Source organism: Xyrauchen texanus, chromosome 26 (assembly GCF_025860055.1).
Source record: "Xyrauchen texanus isolate HMW12.3.18 chromosome 26, RBS_HiC_50CHRs, whole genome shotgun sequence".
NCBI classification, from domain to species: domain Eukaryota; kingdom Metazoa; phylum Chordata; class Actinopteri; order Cypriniformes; family Catostomidae; genus Xyrauchen; species Xyrauchen texanus.
Window position 1 is genome coordinate 11910208 of NC_068301.1, and position 18354 is coordinate 11928561.

General features: G+C 39.8%; 2 protein-coding genes across 6 annotated transcripts in view; both read left to right on the forward strand.

The window, feature by feature from the left end:
* Positions 1-3047, forward strand: part of LOC127620139 (TBC1 domain family member 5-like) — a 32796-nt gene extending 29749 nt beyond the window's left edge. For 4 of the 5 annotated variants that reach the window (XM_052093246.1, XM_052093245.1, XM_052093248.1 and 1 more), the window contains one exon: positions 124-3047. In XM_052093246.1, coding sequence (XP_051949206.1) covers positions 124-363 — 240 coding nt within the window. In that variant the 3' untranslated portion in view covers positions 364-3047. The remainder of the gene's footprint in view (positions 1-123) is intronic. The other variant, XM_052093249.1, reaches the window with a different exon arrangement.
* A 1349-nt stretch (positions 3048-4396) lies between these two features.
* Positions 4397-18109, forward strand: LOC127620227 (deleted in azoospermia-like). Its single transcript, XM_052093373.1, has 9 exons — positions 4397-4450; positions 4612-4719; positions 5094-5185; positions 5448-5499; positions 6823-6889; positions 7025-7155; positions 7345-7425; positions 11331-11381; positions 18065-18109. Exons 1-9 carry the CDS (start codon positions 4397-4399, stop codon positions 18107-18109), a joined length of 681 nt encoding a protein of 226 aa, XP_051949333.1.
* The last annotated feature ends 245 nt before the right edge of the window (positions 18110-18354 follow it).

Below are 18354 nucleotides of genomic sequence, written 5' to 3' on the forward strand. Positions count from 1 at the left end.
TCATATTAGAGATGATTATACAAAGCATAGTTCAAAGAATGCTTCACGTAGAGAGGATTTTAATTGTACAGTGTGTACACGTGTATAAATAAATCAAATGTATACAAATTTTTCATGTCTTAGGCTGCTGAGGGCAGAAACTGGGACGAATACATCCTGGTCCCGCAGGATGGAGAGCCATCTGAGAGTGAGGAGCCAAGCCTAATCACCACAGCTCCACTCTTCAAGCATGTGCTAGGCCTAAACAATGCGGATTTCCAAGACCCCTTGATGGGAACTACATCTGGGTCTTCCAGTGCAGATGATGGCAGCACTCACAGCAAGGACTCTGACTTCACTATTGTTAATCCTACTGACATTTGAACATTGACTCTCCCTAAATATGGCTGTACTCATCTTCAACACTTAATTAATCTAGAGGGGAAACTCTGCTGGATGTTTGCACATACTGTATGAACTCAGGCTGATTGGCTTATGTGCCCCTATGCCCTGATTCTGTAACCCTAAACCACATATATTTCCTAAATCTTGGACCTTTCACTGTGTATTTATGTGTCCAGTACATCATAAGTCAAAACTGCTCCATTCTATGTTCCCGTAACTATTGTTATGTTACCTAAATTTAGGATCTTAAGCCATTAAAACTGCTTCAGTTTACTCAAATTCTTCATGACGTTTTGGCCATTACATTGGTATTTTTCTCCTAGATCAATAGCCTGTAAAGTACTTTAATTAACAGACAACATCTGCCTCAGACAAAAGCTATATTCTGCTTGACTTCTATCTCAGTACTTTTGTCTAAGTACTGACTGTAGCGATAAGACTGATAGATGCTTAATTCAGCAGGAGAGAGCATCTTATTTATCATCAATATGGACTGAACTTCTAACCCTACTCACTAATAATTGATTGTTCATGAACCAGTGCCTGAATAGTTGTCCTTTTTTTTATTTTATTTTTTTTATTTTAAAGATCGATATTTTAGTCCATCTGCCACAATTTAGTCACTTATTAAATTATGGATTATTTTTTATATATATATTTGTCATTTATTTTTAAGACAATGATGTGTGAAATGTTTATATTCTAGCATTTCTCTGATGGTGTCAGGAGTCTCTTTTTTTTTTTCTTGATTCCTGTGGTAACAGTGTGTTGTTTTGCACATAACACGATGGATGTTCTAATACTGATATCCTATTATCTCTGGATCTATAAAAAGCATTAATCTTACCTAATCCACAGTGCAACAGTATATGGATGTCTCGAGTAGGGATGTGCACGAGTAATTGAGTAATCGAGTGCTTGTTCAGCCGTAAATATTCGACTAGTAAAAACACTTCTGGAATAATGCAATTTGATTTTCCTTTGCCTGCCGTGAGCAATTGTGAAACTGCTTCTCTCGCCAAAATCTTGCCGTTACAACTCAATGCATTGGTTGGTGCTGTGGATGCATGATGTTGTTAAAGGAATAGTTCACCCAAAAATAAAATTCTTATATTATTTAAAGTTATTGCATTGCTTTAGAAGACTTTGAATGGATTTTTTTTTTTAAAAAATTAAATCTAGATATTATTTATGCATAGTGCAAATTTTTTCATAAGAAAACTGGGTTCAAAGGTTACATTTCGATTCAAAATTTCTAGTAATCGATTAGTCTTTTTATGCTTTAGTACTCCACAACTAAATTACTCGAAATGCCCATCCCTAGTCTCGAGGAGCATTTTCAAAAGTTGAAGTGGAAGCTGCTGTGCGGAACGTTGAAAAATACTGTGAAACGTGGCGAAATGGTCAAAGATGACAGTAGTTTCCATCCACCTTTCGCACTATTTTGTTATCTAAGTGAAAATGAGAGAAAAAACAATTGCGACATTTGTTGCCTTCTGCCCGTTTCCATTCAAATGGCCTTTTATCGATAAAAAGTGCGTGATGACATCATGCCTAAAAAAACACTTTGTTGCATAAGTTTTGGTTTAGTGCAAAAGAAATCTGCCCTGAAGCTGTTTCCATTCAGAAATGTGTGTTATTGATAATTTGCCTCCAGATGTCCCAAATTTTTTTTCTCCAAAGTTTTGGTAAAATGGGGAGAGTATTGAGAAAATTAGCCAGTTTTCTAGCATTTTAATTTCACAAATAAAAGCAATCAGAAGAGGAGAAATTGCAATCAAAAGGAAGCAGATGCCCTTCTGATAGAACTGTAATATTGGTCCTGATGTTGCGCATATCGCAGGTTGGCACCGGTTCCGACCCAAAAGCGAATCATCTTGGTCCTGTACAAGCTGGCAACCTGCACCAAGTAGTGGCGGAAACTTTCTGTCTCAGTGAAAGGACCATCAGTCAATGTGTATATGCTGTATACACCGCTATTAAAGAGAAAAATTATGATGCGGTGTAATATCAGCATTTACATGATACATTCCTGATATTAAATATTTTGAACAATCATCTAATCTAAAGCATCGCCATCACAACTGCTTTATGTCCTGCATATTTAACTTGCAACTTTTAATGACCAACTGAATTTGATTATCATCTAAAATGTATTTTAGCTTCATAATGCAAATTTATATTTTCTGAAGAAGCAGTAAATGTGTTCTGAGGTAAAGATGGATAGATTTAAAGTATTGAAACGTTTTAAAAGGATCAAAATTGGACAAATAGTTCTGATAGTTTATAATAATCTTGAAAAAGTGCAGAACATTCTGAGAACATCATTCAGCCGACTTTATTCATACAGAACAGGTTAAAGCTCATTTAAGTTTGAGAAAAGGCATATTATATATAAAAAAAAATATTTTTGTTTGGTAATTCATTTTTTTAATTTAATGCTTTTCCCTTTGGTAATTTACAGGGGATTTTACCAGCATTTTTTCAGAAGTAAAACTAAACAATAATAGAATTGGGCTGTAAATGTTCCCCAAAAAAAAAATTGTATTTATTCTTAATTTAAAACATCTTTGTGCACAGAAATTATTTGTTTTGTGGTCTAATTCCGTGACTGCCGTCTATTATTTTGAATGGTGTGGAAAATAAACTTTAATAAATAAACGGATGGATACTGCGATGAAATTAATCGTAAAGAGTGGATATTCATTTTGTTTTCCTTGCACTTGTCAATAATGTGCATGATATATAATTTGTGTTGGCACTCCTGGAAGTGTCACGTTTGCAGATCGGCTCTATATGCCGTAAAGATAAAAACATAATCACATACAATAAATTGGCTTTCAATACTGTCATGTGACACAACATTTTTGCATTAATGCCAATTTTATTGACAAAAAGTGTTTCCAAACCATTTTTTCGTGACATTTGACGTATCAATAGAGTTTATGCGGTTAAGTTAAACGACATTTTTAGCAATAATGTAATTTTCCATCAGCTTTATTTTGATGCACAAAAAAAAAAATCGCAAAAAATCCTTGGATGGAAACGTAGTTACTGTAGCGTGGAAGCAAAAACGTGTTTGAACTGCCCCTTCAGTAGGCACTGGACAAATCACAAGTTTTGAGAAACAACCAGTATTTTCAAACGCGACATCTAGTGGTTAGCGTTAGCTGTAGCAATATATTTCTTCATTAATCATCGATTGATTTATTATTCAATTTCTCAATTTCGAATTGTATTTTTTCAAAACTTTCTTTTCTCATATTTCTATCAGACATTTATTTTATCAGACATTTTCTATCAGACATTTATTTTATAGTAGTCTTCAAGGGGACGTTTCAAAAGTGTGTATTCCAAAATACCTCAGACTTTCTTGCGGTAGATAGATAAATACATTAAGATTCTAACTGACCTTTTATATTAGTAATTGAGGGGGAATTAAACTTTGATCCAAGAATGATAAAAGATAAGCCCTTTTTAGTGTTAATAACTATCAAATTTCCCATATTTGGTATACTGATTTTCCCAATTAGGACTGCAGATGGGTGTGGCGCCCTAATGCACTGCAGCCTGGAGCACAGAGGCAACGAGCTACTACATTAACTTATTCTGACATTTTAATGATTTTAAATATGGTAAGTAAAATATATATATTAACAGAACTTGATAAATTCACCAATACCAGTAATCTATGAATCTGCTCGATTTTGATCTCGAGTTTTTGTACTCTAAGAAAGTTAGCGCGCCAAACTCGACAGATCAAATCAGACTGTCGCCCATTGGATTAAACATCCAAAAGGAAAGCACAAATGTTCTTCCAATTAACTAATTTTAGACAAACTACCTAAATTGCTTAATGAAGAAACATGAAAAGATCCTGTCGGAGACGGATCGGGTTTCGACCGCGTGTGGTCGGACACATTGAAACTTTTCACGTTAGCATTTCGGGTGACTTTAGGGTTTATCTTTAGGGAATTGTTAATAAAACCTGTGGCTTTACTTCAGATCTAAGATGTATCAGGGCGTCCAGTTACCCCTGTGTCTAATATGTGGCCTTTATTCAAAGGTAATGTTCACAGGCCTCAACCATTTAAGGCTAACCTTCTTGTTCGGATTACCAAATAAAGGATTGAATGAACTGTTAATTTAACGTATCGACACTCAAATTGCACTACTGCCAATAAATGTTTCTTCATATTGGGATGACATTTTCTTAAATGCATACAGGATATCCAGAAACAATGTCAGGGATTTCTGAAGTTGTCCAACGGTTATATTTTACCAGAAGGCAAGATGACGCCCAACACGCTGTTCGTCGGCGGGATTGACATGAAGGTAAATGTACAATTAAAAGAAGCATTTGGGTTGATTTTGTGCTAATTTCCCTCACATTTGTCACTTTAAATGCGTGATGTTGAAATTTTCAAGAAGTGGCATTGATACCGAATTACTCGGGTGATATAAAGAAATTGGGGTTGGTATTGTTTTGTAGGTCTGGTTTGACCACATTGAACCAGTCAATGAACTAAGCCTAAACTGTCATTGCACCCCATGGATTTGGCACCCTTTCCTTACAAATGCAATTTTTTGGGCTGCTCTTGTATACTTTGGAAGTCTTGAAGTGAAATGTATTTTAAAATGTGTCATGTTCACTATAGCTCCAGAATTTACTCTTGATTTTAAATTGTAATATATTTTCCATTGATCAGGTGGATGAGAACGAGATCAGGGAATTCTTTGCCAAGTATGGAGCTGTGAAAGAAGTGAAAATTATCACTTATCGTGGAGGAATATGCAAAGGGTGAGTAGCTTTTTTTTTTTATTTATTTATTTATTTATTATTTTTTTTACTGGAATTATTTTTTTCCTTCTCAATGGTCATTAAGTGAATTTAACTTGGATTTATAAGTTCAACCAAAAATACTGTCATCAGTTACTCACCGTCGTGTCATTCTAAACCTGGTTGACTTGCTTCTGTGGCTAGAAATATTTCTCATGTTTCAGAAAGATAAGAGAAATTCCCTGCATCACCTCTTATGTGTTGCACTTTTGCTTTCTCACAGGTATGGTTTCGTTTATTTCAGTGAGGACGTCGACATCCAGACAATCGTTGATGTAAGTAGGTCACTTTTCCCGCTCTAAATAACTTTTTGGGTGTTGCTGTATTTGGTTTGAGAGGGTTAGTTTGTTGTCAGGATCTGTAAGTGTAGCAGATATCCATTGTAGACATCCATGGTGAGTTATGGCCCCGGTATACTTCATACAAAACCGAAGAACTATCGAGTGAACTTTTCGAAAAAGATCTGGCCAAAACAAAGGTGTTTGAGTTTGTTTCAAGTGGTTCTTAATAGATTGCCAGCGCTAACTTCAAATTGGCTGCTGGGACACCTTCAGATTGCCATTAGTCCATGTGTGACCTGGAGCGCCACCTACTTGAGGCTGACGGCTAGTTCCTGTTACATTGTTTGGTAATCTAAAATTGGTCAACATGAACAGACCATTATTAGCAAGCTGGTGCAAATTTGCCTACATCTTTATGATAATTTGCATAAAGACACTTTCCAAGAAAGTAGTTTTTATTTATTCTACAAAGTCACCTATACTAATCTATACACCAGTCTTTGCATTAGTATCCGTGTCATCATAAATTACAATAATAGTAATTTGCATATTATGGCTACGTATAACATATTCGCTCCATGAATGCAGAAGTTAAACATGACAAATTACACATTATCTACTGAATATATTTAACTTTATATCATCATAGTGGTTAAAACAGATTTTTTTTTTACTGATGTGAATTCTACTCATAGAATGAGGCATCAAGTCATTGATAACCCATTTAAATGTCATGTTAGTTAAGGTTTTAAATGTTGTCTTGTGCGTCCACATTTAAATGATCCTAAATGCCTCCCCCAGCAGCGTGGCCGGTGTCTGAATGTTCGCAAATGGTATACCATTGCTCAGCTATTTAGAACTTCTTTTTGACTCTGAATGAAGAACTTTGCCATCAAATGAATTAAAAAGCTGCAATAATACACGTTTATACATAGATCTTTTATCATTATACATGTTACAACATGAAAAGCATGAAAAATTTAACCCAAGTTGTGATTTTATTTAAAAGCTGTCAGTATATCCTGTTGGCTTTTGTAATTTAAGTAAACCGGATACATGGAAGTATATGTTCTGGCCAGTATTTTAACATACACAGGTGCTATTGACCTTTTATGTTGTGAATGGTATTTTTCTTTTTCATAACACTACAATCTTTTATAGACTTGATTTGCTGTACAGGATTGAATAATCTCCCTTTTTTCTATGTTTTGTATTTATTAATTGTTTGATTGCCACCTGTATTTGCCTTGAAATAGCCATTTTAGCTGATATGGCAATAAACACCAAACACAACACACTACTTTTTTTTTTTTACAGCAGCCGATCTGTTTTAAAGGAAAAAAGCTCAAACTGGGACCTGCCATCATGAAGGAGCGAACTTCTTGTGCGTCCATGTGCCTCTTTCTGTTTGGTTTGCACTAAACTGTCATTCTAAAATTTGATCTTAATATAATCATTATGCATTGGTGTACCCAGGAAATGAAGTTTTCATTACCATTCAACTGTTTTCAATTTCCAGGTTCAATGCCGTCTCCACTGATTGGTCCATCGCAGTGGGTAAGCCCCTCCCCATATGTCTGCTGCAGCTGCTGCTCCCCAGGCATGGCCCCGCCCTCACCTGTCTTCAACGGAGGGAATCAGTATATGCAGGTAACTATTGTATAATGTACATACCTTCACACTCTCATACAAGTCCTGCGAAAGAGTTAAAAGTTGTGTTTACAAAATATTGCACAATCCAAAAAGAATGTATGTATTCTTCCCAGAACACTATTTATAATGTTGTTTTCCATTTATAATTTTAAATATTTTTAATCTTCTTTCACTTGTTCTTTCTAGCCGTATCCTTATTCCAGTCATCCAGGAGTTATGATCCCTCAGGTGCCTATGAACTATGCACAGACTACGTACGCCTACCAGGTATACGCCGCCATCTCGTACTATTCGCACACACACATGCTGCCTTCAAGTTCTCCTGGGAAGTTCCTACATATTTCAGAAATCGTAATTACAACGTAGTGTGCGTTCAAGTGATTTTGGTCGGAATAAAATGGACTAGGCTATTTTCTATTTTTCTCTCTCTTCACACTTTCTGATGTTGCAGTCAAAACTTACAATTGCAACTCTTTGATCCACAACAGTTGGCTTCAGCAGTGATGGCAAAACATATGATCATATTGCTTTTATGTTTATGGGAAACCTGCAACAGGGAATTTAAAAATTATAATACAATGTACAGTTGAAGTCAGAAGTTTACATACACATTGGCCGAATACATTTTAACTCTGGATTTCACAGTTCCTGACATTTAATGGTTGAAAACATTCCCTGTCTTAGGTCAGTTAGGATCACTACTTGATTTTACAGGGTTCCCACATGTCCTGGAAAACGTAGGGTTAAGGGTGTTTACACACTCCTAATTGATTATAGCAGCAGCCAATCATGGTGCAACAAAGGCAGATCTTTGATTGGTTACAGCTACGACCAATGCTTTGCTTCAGCGGCACATACGAAGTAAGAAGCGGCATTCTAGAAACTTCTCATTCATAAACAAACTGAATGACCTGGTACTTGTACCGAGTGACTGAATGAGATGGACATGTTGTTCGTTTACTTCAACATCGGCATGTGAGTCTACCTTGTTCATCATGAGAGAACAGGGCAGTGTTTTTCACACCTGTTTTGCCTCACAATTGAGAGTACAAATGTACATTAAATATTTTTAAATGGTTGAAATTTATGAAGAGATGTTGAACATCTCATAATAACACTCTTCGTCCTTCCAACGTACCATCCCCTTTGAAATCAATGCATTAGCAGCATTCTCTGACACAGCATAAACTTAAGTTAGTGTGTAGGCACCCTAATGTGGAGGACAAAGCACCGCTTGACGCTGGTGTTTAGTGGAGCTTTGACGCCTCAGCTCATGTGAAATGCACTTTACAATGACGAAGGGACATCATTGAAACTCAAAATGATTATGCTATTATTGTTCCTACATGTATTTAAACTGTTCAGCAGTTTAAATACATGTAGGAAAATGATACAGTACATCTGCTTTGTTTTTATCATGCTCAAACATTCTACTGAAGTCAGTAGATTTGACATGCAAATTTTAATAATGTAGAAGGTAAGGGCGTTATTGATTTTTTTTATTTTTTTTTTTTTTATTTATTTATTTATTTATTTATTTATTTATTAGACCATTATTGATAAGAGTCTGAACCAGCTCCACATAGTTTTCGGCCTTGTGATTGCCCAGGAAGCCCCGAACCACTGCGACCAAAGCTGTTCCAAGCCACTTTCTCCTTGCTAGTGAGCTGCTTCGGGAATTCATTGCACTCCAGGATCTTTATCTGTGGTCTGATGAGGACACAGGCTTTGACCTTTGCTTCATACAGCTTGGAGAATAAGTCTTGAAGGTACTTCAAGGCTGCCAACTCCTTATCTAGAGCTCTGACAAATTGTTTCATAAGGCCCAATTTGATGTGTAGTTGTGGCATCGGCACCTTCCTGGGGTCCAACAGTGGACATTGTTCCTCCCCACAGAGAACTCGGTCCGTTGTGGACCGTCCCAACTGTGGTAGTGTGCCTTTGTATCCCTGCTGTCCCAAAGGCAAAGATGGCAGGGAAATTGGTAAAACCGCTGAGACCCATCAGGAATGCCACCATTTTTAAATCTCCTATGACCTCCCAGCTGTACTTGTCATACTTCAAGGCATCCAGCAAGGTCTTGATATGTATCCACTTAGGCAGCTGGAACTAAACAGAACTGTTCTGTATAATACTATTTATATTACTGCAAAGTTCTTGAAGTTACTCAAGTTTTCTCAGCACTGAATCTATCTGGAATGTTCTGGAAAATATGTGCATTTCAAAATATAAATATATATTTCTTGGTCACAGAAGAAAAGTTTGTGGGGAATAATAGCCATTTTCTATACTTTTGAGGCATAAGCAATTAGGAAATATCACTTACTACCCAGGAACCAAAAAAACAAACAAAATGTGTTCGATGGTGTTATTAAATCTGAACATATTTGTGAAACGGAAGCAAGCCACAGCACATACACACATACAGCTTCAATTTTGGCCCATTTCTCTAGACATAACTGGTATAACTGAGTCAGTTTTGTAGGCCTCCTTGCTCCCAACAAGTTCTGCCCACACATTTTATATTGGATTGAGGTCAGGGCTTTGTGATAGCCACTCCGATTTCTTGACTTTGTCAATTTTTGCCACAACTTTGGAGGTATGCTTGGTTATTCTCCTATATAGAGGACTCCTTTTACTGTGGATATAGATACTTGTATACCTGTTTCCTCCAACATCTTAAAGGTCCTTTGTTCTGGATTTACAGTTTTCGCACCAAACTACGTTCATCTCTTGGAGACAGAATGAGTCTCCTTCGTGAGCAGTATGATGGCTGTGTTGTTCCATGGTGTTTATACTTGCGTACTATTGTTTCTACAGATGAACGTGGTAACTTTAGGCATTTGAAAATTGCTCAAGGATGAACCAGACACTTATTTTTTTTTTTTTAGGTCTTTGCTGATTTCTTTTTACTTTCCCATGATGTCAAGCAAAGGGACACATAGTGTAGAGAACGGGGCTGGCCGAGCGGCATCTGTGTGGAGTAAGGCCGGGATGGCCACCTGCAGTGGATTATCTTGCCCAGCTTTGGGTGATGGTGTTAACGGGCGAGAGAAAGCCACGACGAGAGCTGCAGTCGGGGAGAGACACTGGGAGAGGGGGAGAAACGACTAATCTGTGTGTCTTGGGAGCTGGAAAGCACCCTGTTGGTGTGTTCATGCTGCGGTTTTGTTACACTGAAAAGTGTTGACAGTCTGTTGGATTCAAAGAGTAAAAGAACTTCCTTACCCTGATACCGAAATCCAGAAAAATTGGAGGAACACGCTGTCCTTGAGTCCTCGCTGCTGGCTCAAGAACACAGTGCCAAGGACACACGAACTAGTGAGCTGCAATGGGTTCATCAGCAGGCTACTGAAAGGGCCGAGCAAAACCAGTGCCTTCGGTTGGCATCGTGGACTGAGGACTGAGTGGGCAGCGTGTCCAGGAGCCCACCAAGTGTTTTTTTTTTTTTTTTGTTTTTTTTCACTCCCCTCTATCTCGCTCTCTCCCACAGAGTATTAAACAAGTTCCTTACAATAGCCCTTAAAATACATCCACTGGTGTACTAGTGGATGTATTTTAAGGGCTATTGTAAGGAACTTGTTTAATTGCCTAAAGGCTTGATCACTTTCTGGAATTTTCCAAGCTGCTTAAATGCACAGTTAACTTGGTCTATGTAAACTTCTGACTCACTGGAATTGTATAAGTCAATTAAAAGTGGAAAAAGTCTAACAATTGTTGGAAAAATTACTTGTCATGCACAAAGTAGATGTCCTAAACGACTTGCTAAAACAATTGTTTGGCTATATGATTTCTGTGGAGTGGTTAAATGAGTTTTAATGACTTCAAGCCAAGTGTATTTAAACTTCTGACCTAGCTGTATATTTGTTTAATGTATTTAAAAAATAAAATAAAAATGTAAGTAAAAAAACTACAATTGCAACCAAAAATTTATATTTAATAAAAAAAACATTTTAATCCTATGCATTAATGCTAATGCATTAATCATAAATGACAGAAGTCATGGGGAAAATTATAGAAAATCTATTGGTCAAAAGATGTGGAGACCCTGCTCTTAAGCACACCCTTAAATGTTTCATACTAAACTTCTCAAATTTAGACCAACTTAGACCAGACTGCATACTGTCAGACATAACTGACTGTGCTCAACCTTTGTTGTTTTTGTGTACTAGTATCCCCTGCCACAGTGGTGCGGAGAGCAGAGGACGAGGCTTATCAATCAGGTCAGCGCCCCATCCCTTTTTCCCGGTTTGTAATCAAGGGGGTGAGAAGGAGAGGGTGAACTGGCTTGTAATTCTCAATTTCAGTTGCCATGCCTAGAAAAACATCTTGTATGCACTGTTGATAGACCTGTATAGTTTTTTTTTTTTTCTGTGCTTTCGTACAAAAAAATTCTGTTTTTCAGTATGTTTGAGACTCCGTTACACTCAGTAATTTTCTTTATTAAAAGTTTTACTCGAAGACATGAATTTATAAAAATGTTTTGGCAATGTAGGAAATCATGACCACTCACATTAAACTGAAGACTTGCGTCACATCAGTTACATTATAAATGCTGTTTTATTCTACATTGAGAGGGTCTGGACAAGGGCACTGCCATTTTAGAATCGCTTGACCAAACGAATACTATTTGCTTAATCTCAGTAACCGTCCTGTTATTTAACATTTTCCCCTCATTGAATGTTTACATGTACATCAGAAAGCGTGTTATTTCGAGAAAGCAGTGTCCCCGTTTGCATCCACTGTATGAGCGGCATACTTTTTTACCCCAGTATACATGCGGCTCGGTCAGTAAGCAGTTTTCTCTTCACAGCAACATAATTTCCACGTGATGCTTGTGTAATTAACAAACATTGTATCCATGGAAGACTTCACTTTTTTTATTCTGTTGCTTCGCTTTATTTCCCTATCTTCCAGAGTTGTTGCTGTTTGTTTTCTTACCTTTCTATCATGACCTGCTGCAGAATTGCGCTTCAATAGTGGGTTTCCCCTCTTTATGTTAAGCTCTGGGATTCCATCAATCTACCAGCGCATATACCCTTACGTGAGGGACCATTGATATTTTAAAGTGGTGTTTATAAATGGTTAGTTAATGGTGTATGTGCTTTTCCCACTATACTCCAAGAAATATTTTGTTGCTGGACTCCATCCTGTGACGTTTGTTATTCGGTCTGTTCCACGCACATGTGCGCACCTCAACCTGTTAGAATGCCGCTTTTGTGTTTTCATGGCCATTTAAGCAGCTTTCTTTGGAGGAACCTAGGTGTGCTTTCTGCAAAGAATAAGTGCATGTAAACGTATAAGACTCATTGAAAAAAGTAATCTTGGCTGACTGCGAATTAAATTTCTGCAATGGAATCTGAAATCGAAAACAATTGCTTCCAAGCCACTAGGTGTCAGTTTAAGTCTAAGTTGACACCGACAAAAGTTACTGAGTGCACCTTTAAGCCCAAAGTACACTTCGGTTTTTACACGAACACTCAAACGCTAACCTTTCAATGTGTACTTCATTTGACTGCGTGTATACACAGCAGTCGTAGCATGCATGCGCCAACCACCTATTCTAGACCATTTATTTTCAAGACCCATAAATATTTTTTTATATTCCTTCAGACTCCAGTTATACAAATGCCGGTATCTGCTGACCTCATACACACACTCTTGATGTGCACATCTGCTGTTGTTGCCACTTTCATCAGTTTAGTACCGATTACATCTAGCCCTTTTTCGTGAGATCAGTGGCTCTACTGTGAGTGTTGCCACCTTGTGGACCCACTAACAAGTGAAAATAATGTCAGGCGCATGTTGCACATTCAGAGTACGTGCGGTTAGAGAAATCGTGCAGCTTGTTCTGTAGGGCTGGGTGAGATGTAAAATATTCAACATCTCTCTGGCAAAGAAGCTTCATCCGTGCATTCTCTACCCGTCGGGTATTTCATTATCCAGAAAAATATATTGTGTGTGAATAAATTAGTTCTGTTCTCTCCTTCACAATATAAATATCCAATTACATTGAAACCTCGGGGCTAAGGGATTGGTGAATATTCTTGCTTTATTGATTTTGCATTAAATTAAATGATTAAAAAAAAAAAACTCCTGAACTGAGATGTCTGAGGTCATTTGCAGCACCCATAAAAATTTTTTTTTTTTTTTAAATCGGATGGCAGAAACAAAGTGAGATCCTGAAATGCGAGTGTTCCACGAGATTGCACGCCTCTGTATCAGCATGTCATATATGCGCATGTATGACTTTTCTGTCATCTGTACTTAATAATATTATATATATTATCCTGATCCAAGATGGCGGCGCGGTAGCACGCAACGGCCACTCCGGATCCACAATGGTGCTATTTTTGTTAAAAAAGCCCGACTTTTGCAACACATGGACATCGGAGCAACCGGTGTTCGTGTCTACCATCGCCAGACAATACTGAAATATAAGACTCATGCAAAAACCAAGCTGCATGATGACCTGCAGGAGGCGCTACGCGTACTCGGCTTGCTGCGGAGACCAGGCCTCCAGCCCTCGGCGTCGCCTGATGCCGGTGGCCGGGGAGAGGACGTCGTAAGCGGTGTGCGAGAAAGCGGAAGCGCGGAAAGAGGGCGGGGGTCCATGCTAGGCTAAAACAAACCCTAGCCGGCCGGCTCTCCCGTCTATCCTGCTCTCAAATGTTTGCTCCCTGGACAATAAATTGGACTATATCCGACTCCAGCAGGCTACGCAGCGTGAGTTTAGAGACTGCTGCGTCTTTGTTTTCACGGAGACGTGGCTCAGCGACAGAGTTCCGGATGCCGCCATTCAGCTAGACGGGCTCGCGTCGTTTCGTGCCGACAGAAATACAGCTCTCTGCGGTAAGACTCGCGGTGGTGGCTTGTGTGTTTACATCAACACGGAATGGTGCAAGAACTCTATGCTAGTCTCTAGTTACTGTTCATCGCTGTTGGAGCTTGTGACTGTTAGATGCAGACCTTTTTATCTACCACGGGAATTCACCACTGTTTGCATAACCGGAGTTTACATTCCCCAGCGCTAACGCTAAGGAAGCGCTCTGTGAACTGTATGGGGCTATGAGCGAACTGCAGAACGCTCACCCCGACGGACTGTTTATTGTCGCCGGAGATTTCAACCATGCAAATCTCGAGACAGTGCTCCCTAAATTCCATCAGTATGTGGACTTTGCAACGAGAGGGGCGAACGCGCTTGATCTTGTTTACACAAACATCCCAGGCGCGTACCGGGCGGAGCCCCGCCCCCACCTCGGCTACTCAGACCACATCTCTGTTATGTTAATTCCAGCATACAGACCGCTCGTCAGACGCACAAAACCGCTTCAGAAGCAGGTGAAAACCTGGCCAGCAGGAGCCATTTCTGCTCTTCAGGACTGTTTTGAGTGTACTGACTGGCACATGTTCAGGGAGGCTGCAACATATGGCGATTCTACCAACTTGGAGGAATACACAGCATCAGTGACCAGCTACATCAGCAAGTGCATTGATGATGTCACTTTCTCCAAGACCATCACCACACGCTCCAACCAGAAGCAGTGGATGACTGCGGAGGTGCGCACGCTGCTGAGGTCCCGAGACTCCGCCTTCAGAGCAGGCGACAAGGCAGCCCTAAGAACAGCTAGGGCCAGACTGTCATGGGCAATCGGAGGCAAAGTGCGCACACGCCCAGAGAATCCAGTCACTTCCAGGACAGCGGTGACATGCGGCGCATGTGGCAGGGCATCCAGGCCATCACCAACTACAGGACAACATCAGTTGCCTGTGACAAAGATGCCTCCCTTCCAGATGCGCTGAACGACTTCTACGCTCTGTTTGAAGTGCAGAACGACGTGATGCAGAGGAAGTCCACCCCTCCTCCCAACGACCAGGTGCTCTCTTACCACGGCAGATGTGAGAAACTCTACGTAGAGTCAACCCACGGAAGGCTGCTGGACCAGACAACATTCCTGGCAGAGTGCTCAGAGGATGTGCAGACCAGCTAGCAGATGTTCTTACCGACATCTTCAACATCTCTCTGAGCAGCGCCGTCGTTCCAACGTGCTTCAAGGCCACCACCATCATCCCCATGCCAAAGAAGTCTTCTGTGTCCTGCCTCAACGACTACCGTCCCGTCGCACTTACACCCATCATCATGAAGTGCTTCGAGAGGCTCGTCATGAGGCAGATTAAAACCCAGCTGCCCCCCTCACTAGACCCACTGCAGTTTGCGTATCGTTCAAACCGTTCAACGGACGATGCCATCACCACAACCCTCCATCTGGCCCTCACCCACCTAGACAATAAGGACTCATACGTTCGAATGCTGTTCATAGATTTCAGCTCAGCATTCAACACAATCATTCCCCAGCACCTGATTGGAAAGCTGAACCTGCTGGGCCTGGACACCTCCCTCTGCAACTGGATCCTGGACTTCCTGACTGGGAGACCTCAGTCAGTCCGGATCGGGAACAGCATCTCCACCACCACCACCACACTGAGCACTGGGGCCCCCAGGGCTGTGTGCTCAGTCCACTGCTGTTCACTCTGCTGACTCACGACTGTGCAGCAATGCACAGCTCGAATCACATCATCAAGTTCGCCGATGACAAGACCGTGGTGGGTCTCATCAGCAAGAACGACGAGTCAGCATACAGAGAGGAGGTGCAGCGGCTGACGAACTGGTGTAGAGCCAACAACCTGTCCCTGAATGTCGACAAAACAAAAGAGATGGTTGTTGACTTTAGGAGAGCACAAGGTGAACACACTCCGCTGAACAGCGACGGCTCCTCTGTGGAGATCGTCAAAAGCACCAAATTCCTTGGTGTTCACTTGGCGGAGAACCTCACCTGGTCCCTCAACACCAGCTCTATCACCAAGAAAGCCCAGCAGCGTCTCTACTTTCTTCGAAGGCTGAGGAAAGCACATCTCCCAACCCCCATCCTCACTACATTCTATAGAGGGACTATTGAGAGCATCCTGAGCAGCTGCATCACTGCCTGGTTTGGGACTTGCACCGTTTCGGACCGCAAAGCCCTGCAGAGGATAGTGAGGACAGCTGAGAAGATCATTGGGGTCTCTCTTCCCTCCATCAAAGACATTTACAAAAAACACTGTATCCGCAAAGCAACCAGCATTGTGGACGACCCCACACACCCCTCACACAAACTCTTTACCCTCCTCCCGTCTGGCAAGAGGTACCGAAGCATTTGGGCCCTCACGGCCAGACTGTGTAACAGCTTCTTCCCCCAAGCCATGAGACTCCTCAGTACTCAGAGACCGTGTCCTGAGTTGCACTTTAATTACTGTCACTTTATAACTGTCTGCTACCTCAATAACTGCTATGTGCATAGAACATTATCTCATAGTATGTTATGTTTACATTTTTAGAAACTGTCATCTTTTTGCACTACTGAGTACTGGTCGGCGCTGCACTGTCTATTGTCCTGTTCATTGTCAGAAATTTGTTGTACTGTCCTGTACTTTTTGCACATGTTTGCACGTGCACTTTATATAGGTATATATAGGTAGTTTATATAGGTATTTTATTTCGTTGTGTTGTCTCATGTGGTCCTGTGTTGGTCCTTTGTTGTTTTTATGTAGCACCATGGTCCTGGAGGAACTTTGTCTCGTTTTGCTGTGTACTGTACTAACTGTATATGGTTGAAACGACAATAAAAACCACTTGACTTGACTAATAGGGTTTCTTCAAATAAGTGTCTGTTTACGGGCAAATTATTTGTAATATTTAATAAGTCCAATAATAATTTAATTGATTAATGGGAAAACAAGCAAATATCATCATGACATGGTCAAAGGCATCAGTTATTGGCGATCACTCTGACCAACATTTATCCCGAGATCGTAGTCTGTTTCTCCTCCCGAATGTGCATTTCTCTATATAAATTAACAAAATGTTCAGACAGTCTATTGCTGGTTTTTCTGACACATTCAGAATCATTACCGCTTTTCCCGGTGTCTCTGCGGCTCGCTTTGCGTGCGCTTGTAAAAAGTTTATTTTAAAGGCTCATTATTACAGTTTAGTTTTTCTCTGTAATGTAGAACCGTGATAACTTTGTTTCTCAGCCCTGGAACCATTTTCTGATACTATTGTTTTTCCTTCATGTCTAAACACAGCCAATCACCAGCACGTTTAGATTTGGGCACATCTAGCATGCTACATGCTCATCACTGATGTTGACTAGATTAACCGCTTAGGTATCGAAATTTGGTACCGAATGACAGGACATTTTATGATACTCCATTGTTTAGAGGCAATTCGGTCGGTACCTAAAATGTATCGAACTCTATACCCAGCCCTATTGTGGAGCAGTTTTTATTAAATATTTTAAGAGCTGTCAATCAAATATCAAGCCAAGCATCCCTAGGTCAGAGATTTGCTAAATTACCCAGCAATAAACCAGGTCCAAGTCCTCACTGGCATCCACTTTTGAAGTAAGTTTTTGTGGCTTACAGCACCATGACATTTTATGTTGTACAGCATTGCCATGATTGAGTAAAGAAGCAGACATATCTGAGTTTTTATTATTTTTTTATTTTTTTTTATTACATCTCTGCAAATTAAAAAAAACAAATTGAAACATGTATTTTTTTTATTGCACCTTTTAGAGATTGACTAATATCATACCTGTATATTACTCAGGCCAAAAGTTAAGTTCTCTATCAATATTTTCTCAGATAAATTATATTGGTGCACCTCTTGTAATGAATTTGTGTTTGGAAATGGAAGGATTGAGGCTTCTTTGTCATGTAGGAGTTCTATGCTCTGGTAAGCCATTACAAGGCGGTGCTGGCTTAACAGAACTACGAAATGCTTGCGGAACATGGAAAAACTGTTTACTTGTCAAATTATACGAATGTATAAGTATTTTAGGAGCGCATGCATGTCTTTGTGTTTCAGAACTATGTGGATTGTGGAGTCCAAACCTTGCTTACCCTTCTATAGCCTTCCAGTACCGCAGACTCCTTTTTCTTGGTAAGCTAATTTTCGTGCACCCTTAATGAAGAAACTCTTAGTTTGTCAATATTCACTTTAACAGGGGCTCTTGTCTTTTACTTAGGGTAGACTCTCATAGAAGCAGAGAACATCATGATGAAGACCAAGCTGTGAACTTCCTCAAGATTTCTACTGTGTGTGTGTGAGATGTGAAGGTGTATTTTGTGAGGAAGACACTGAAATTATCTTGTGAT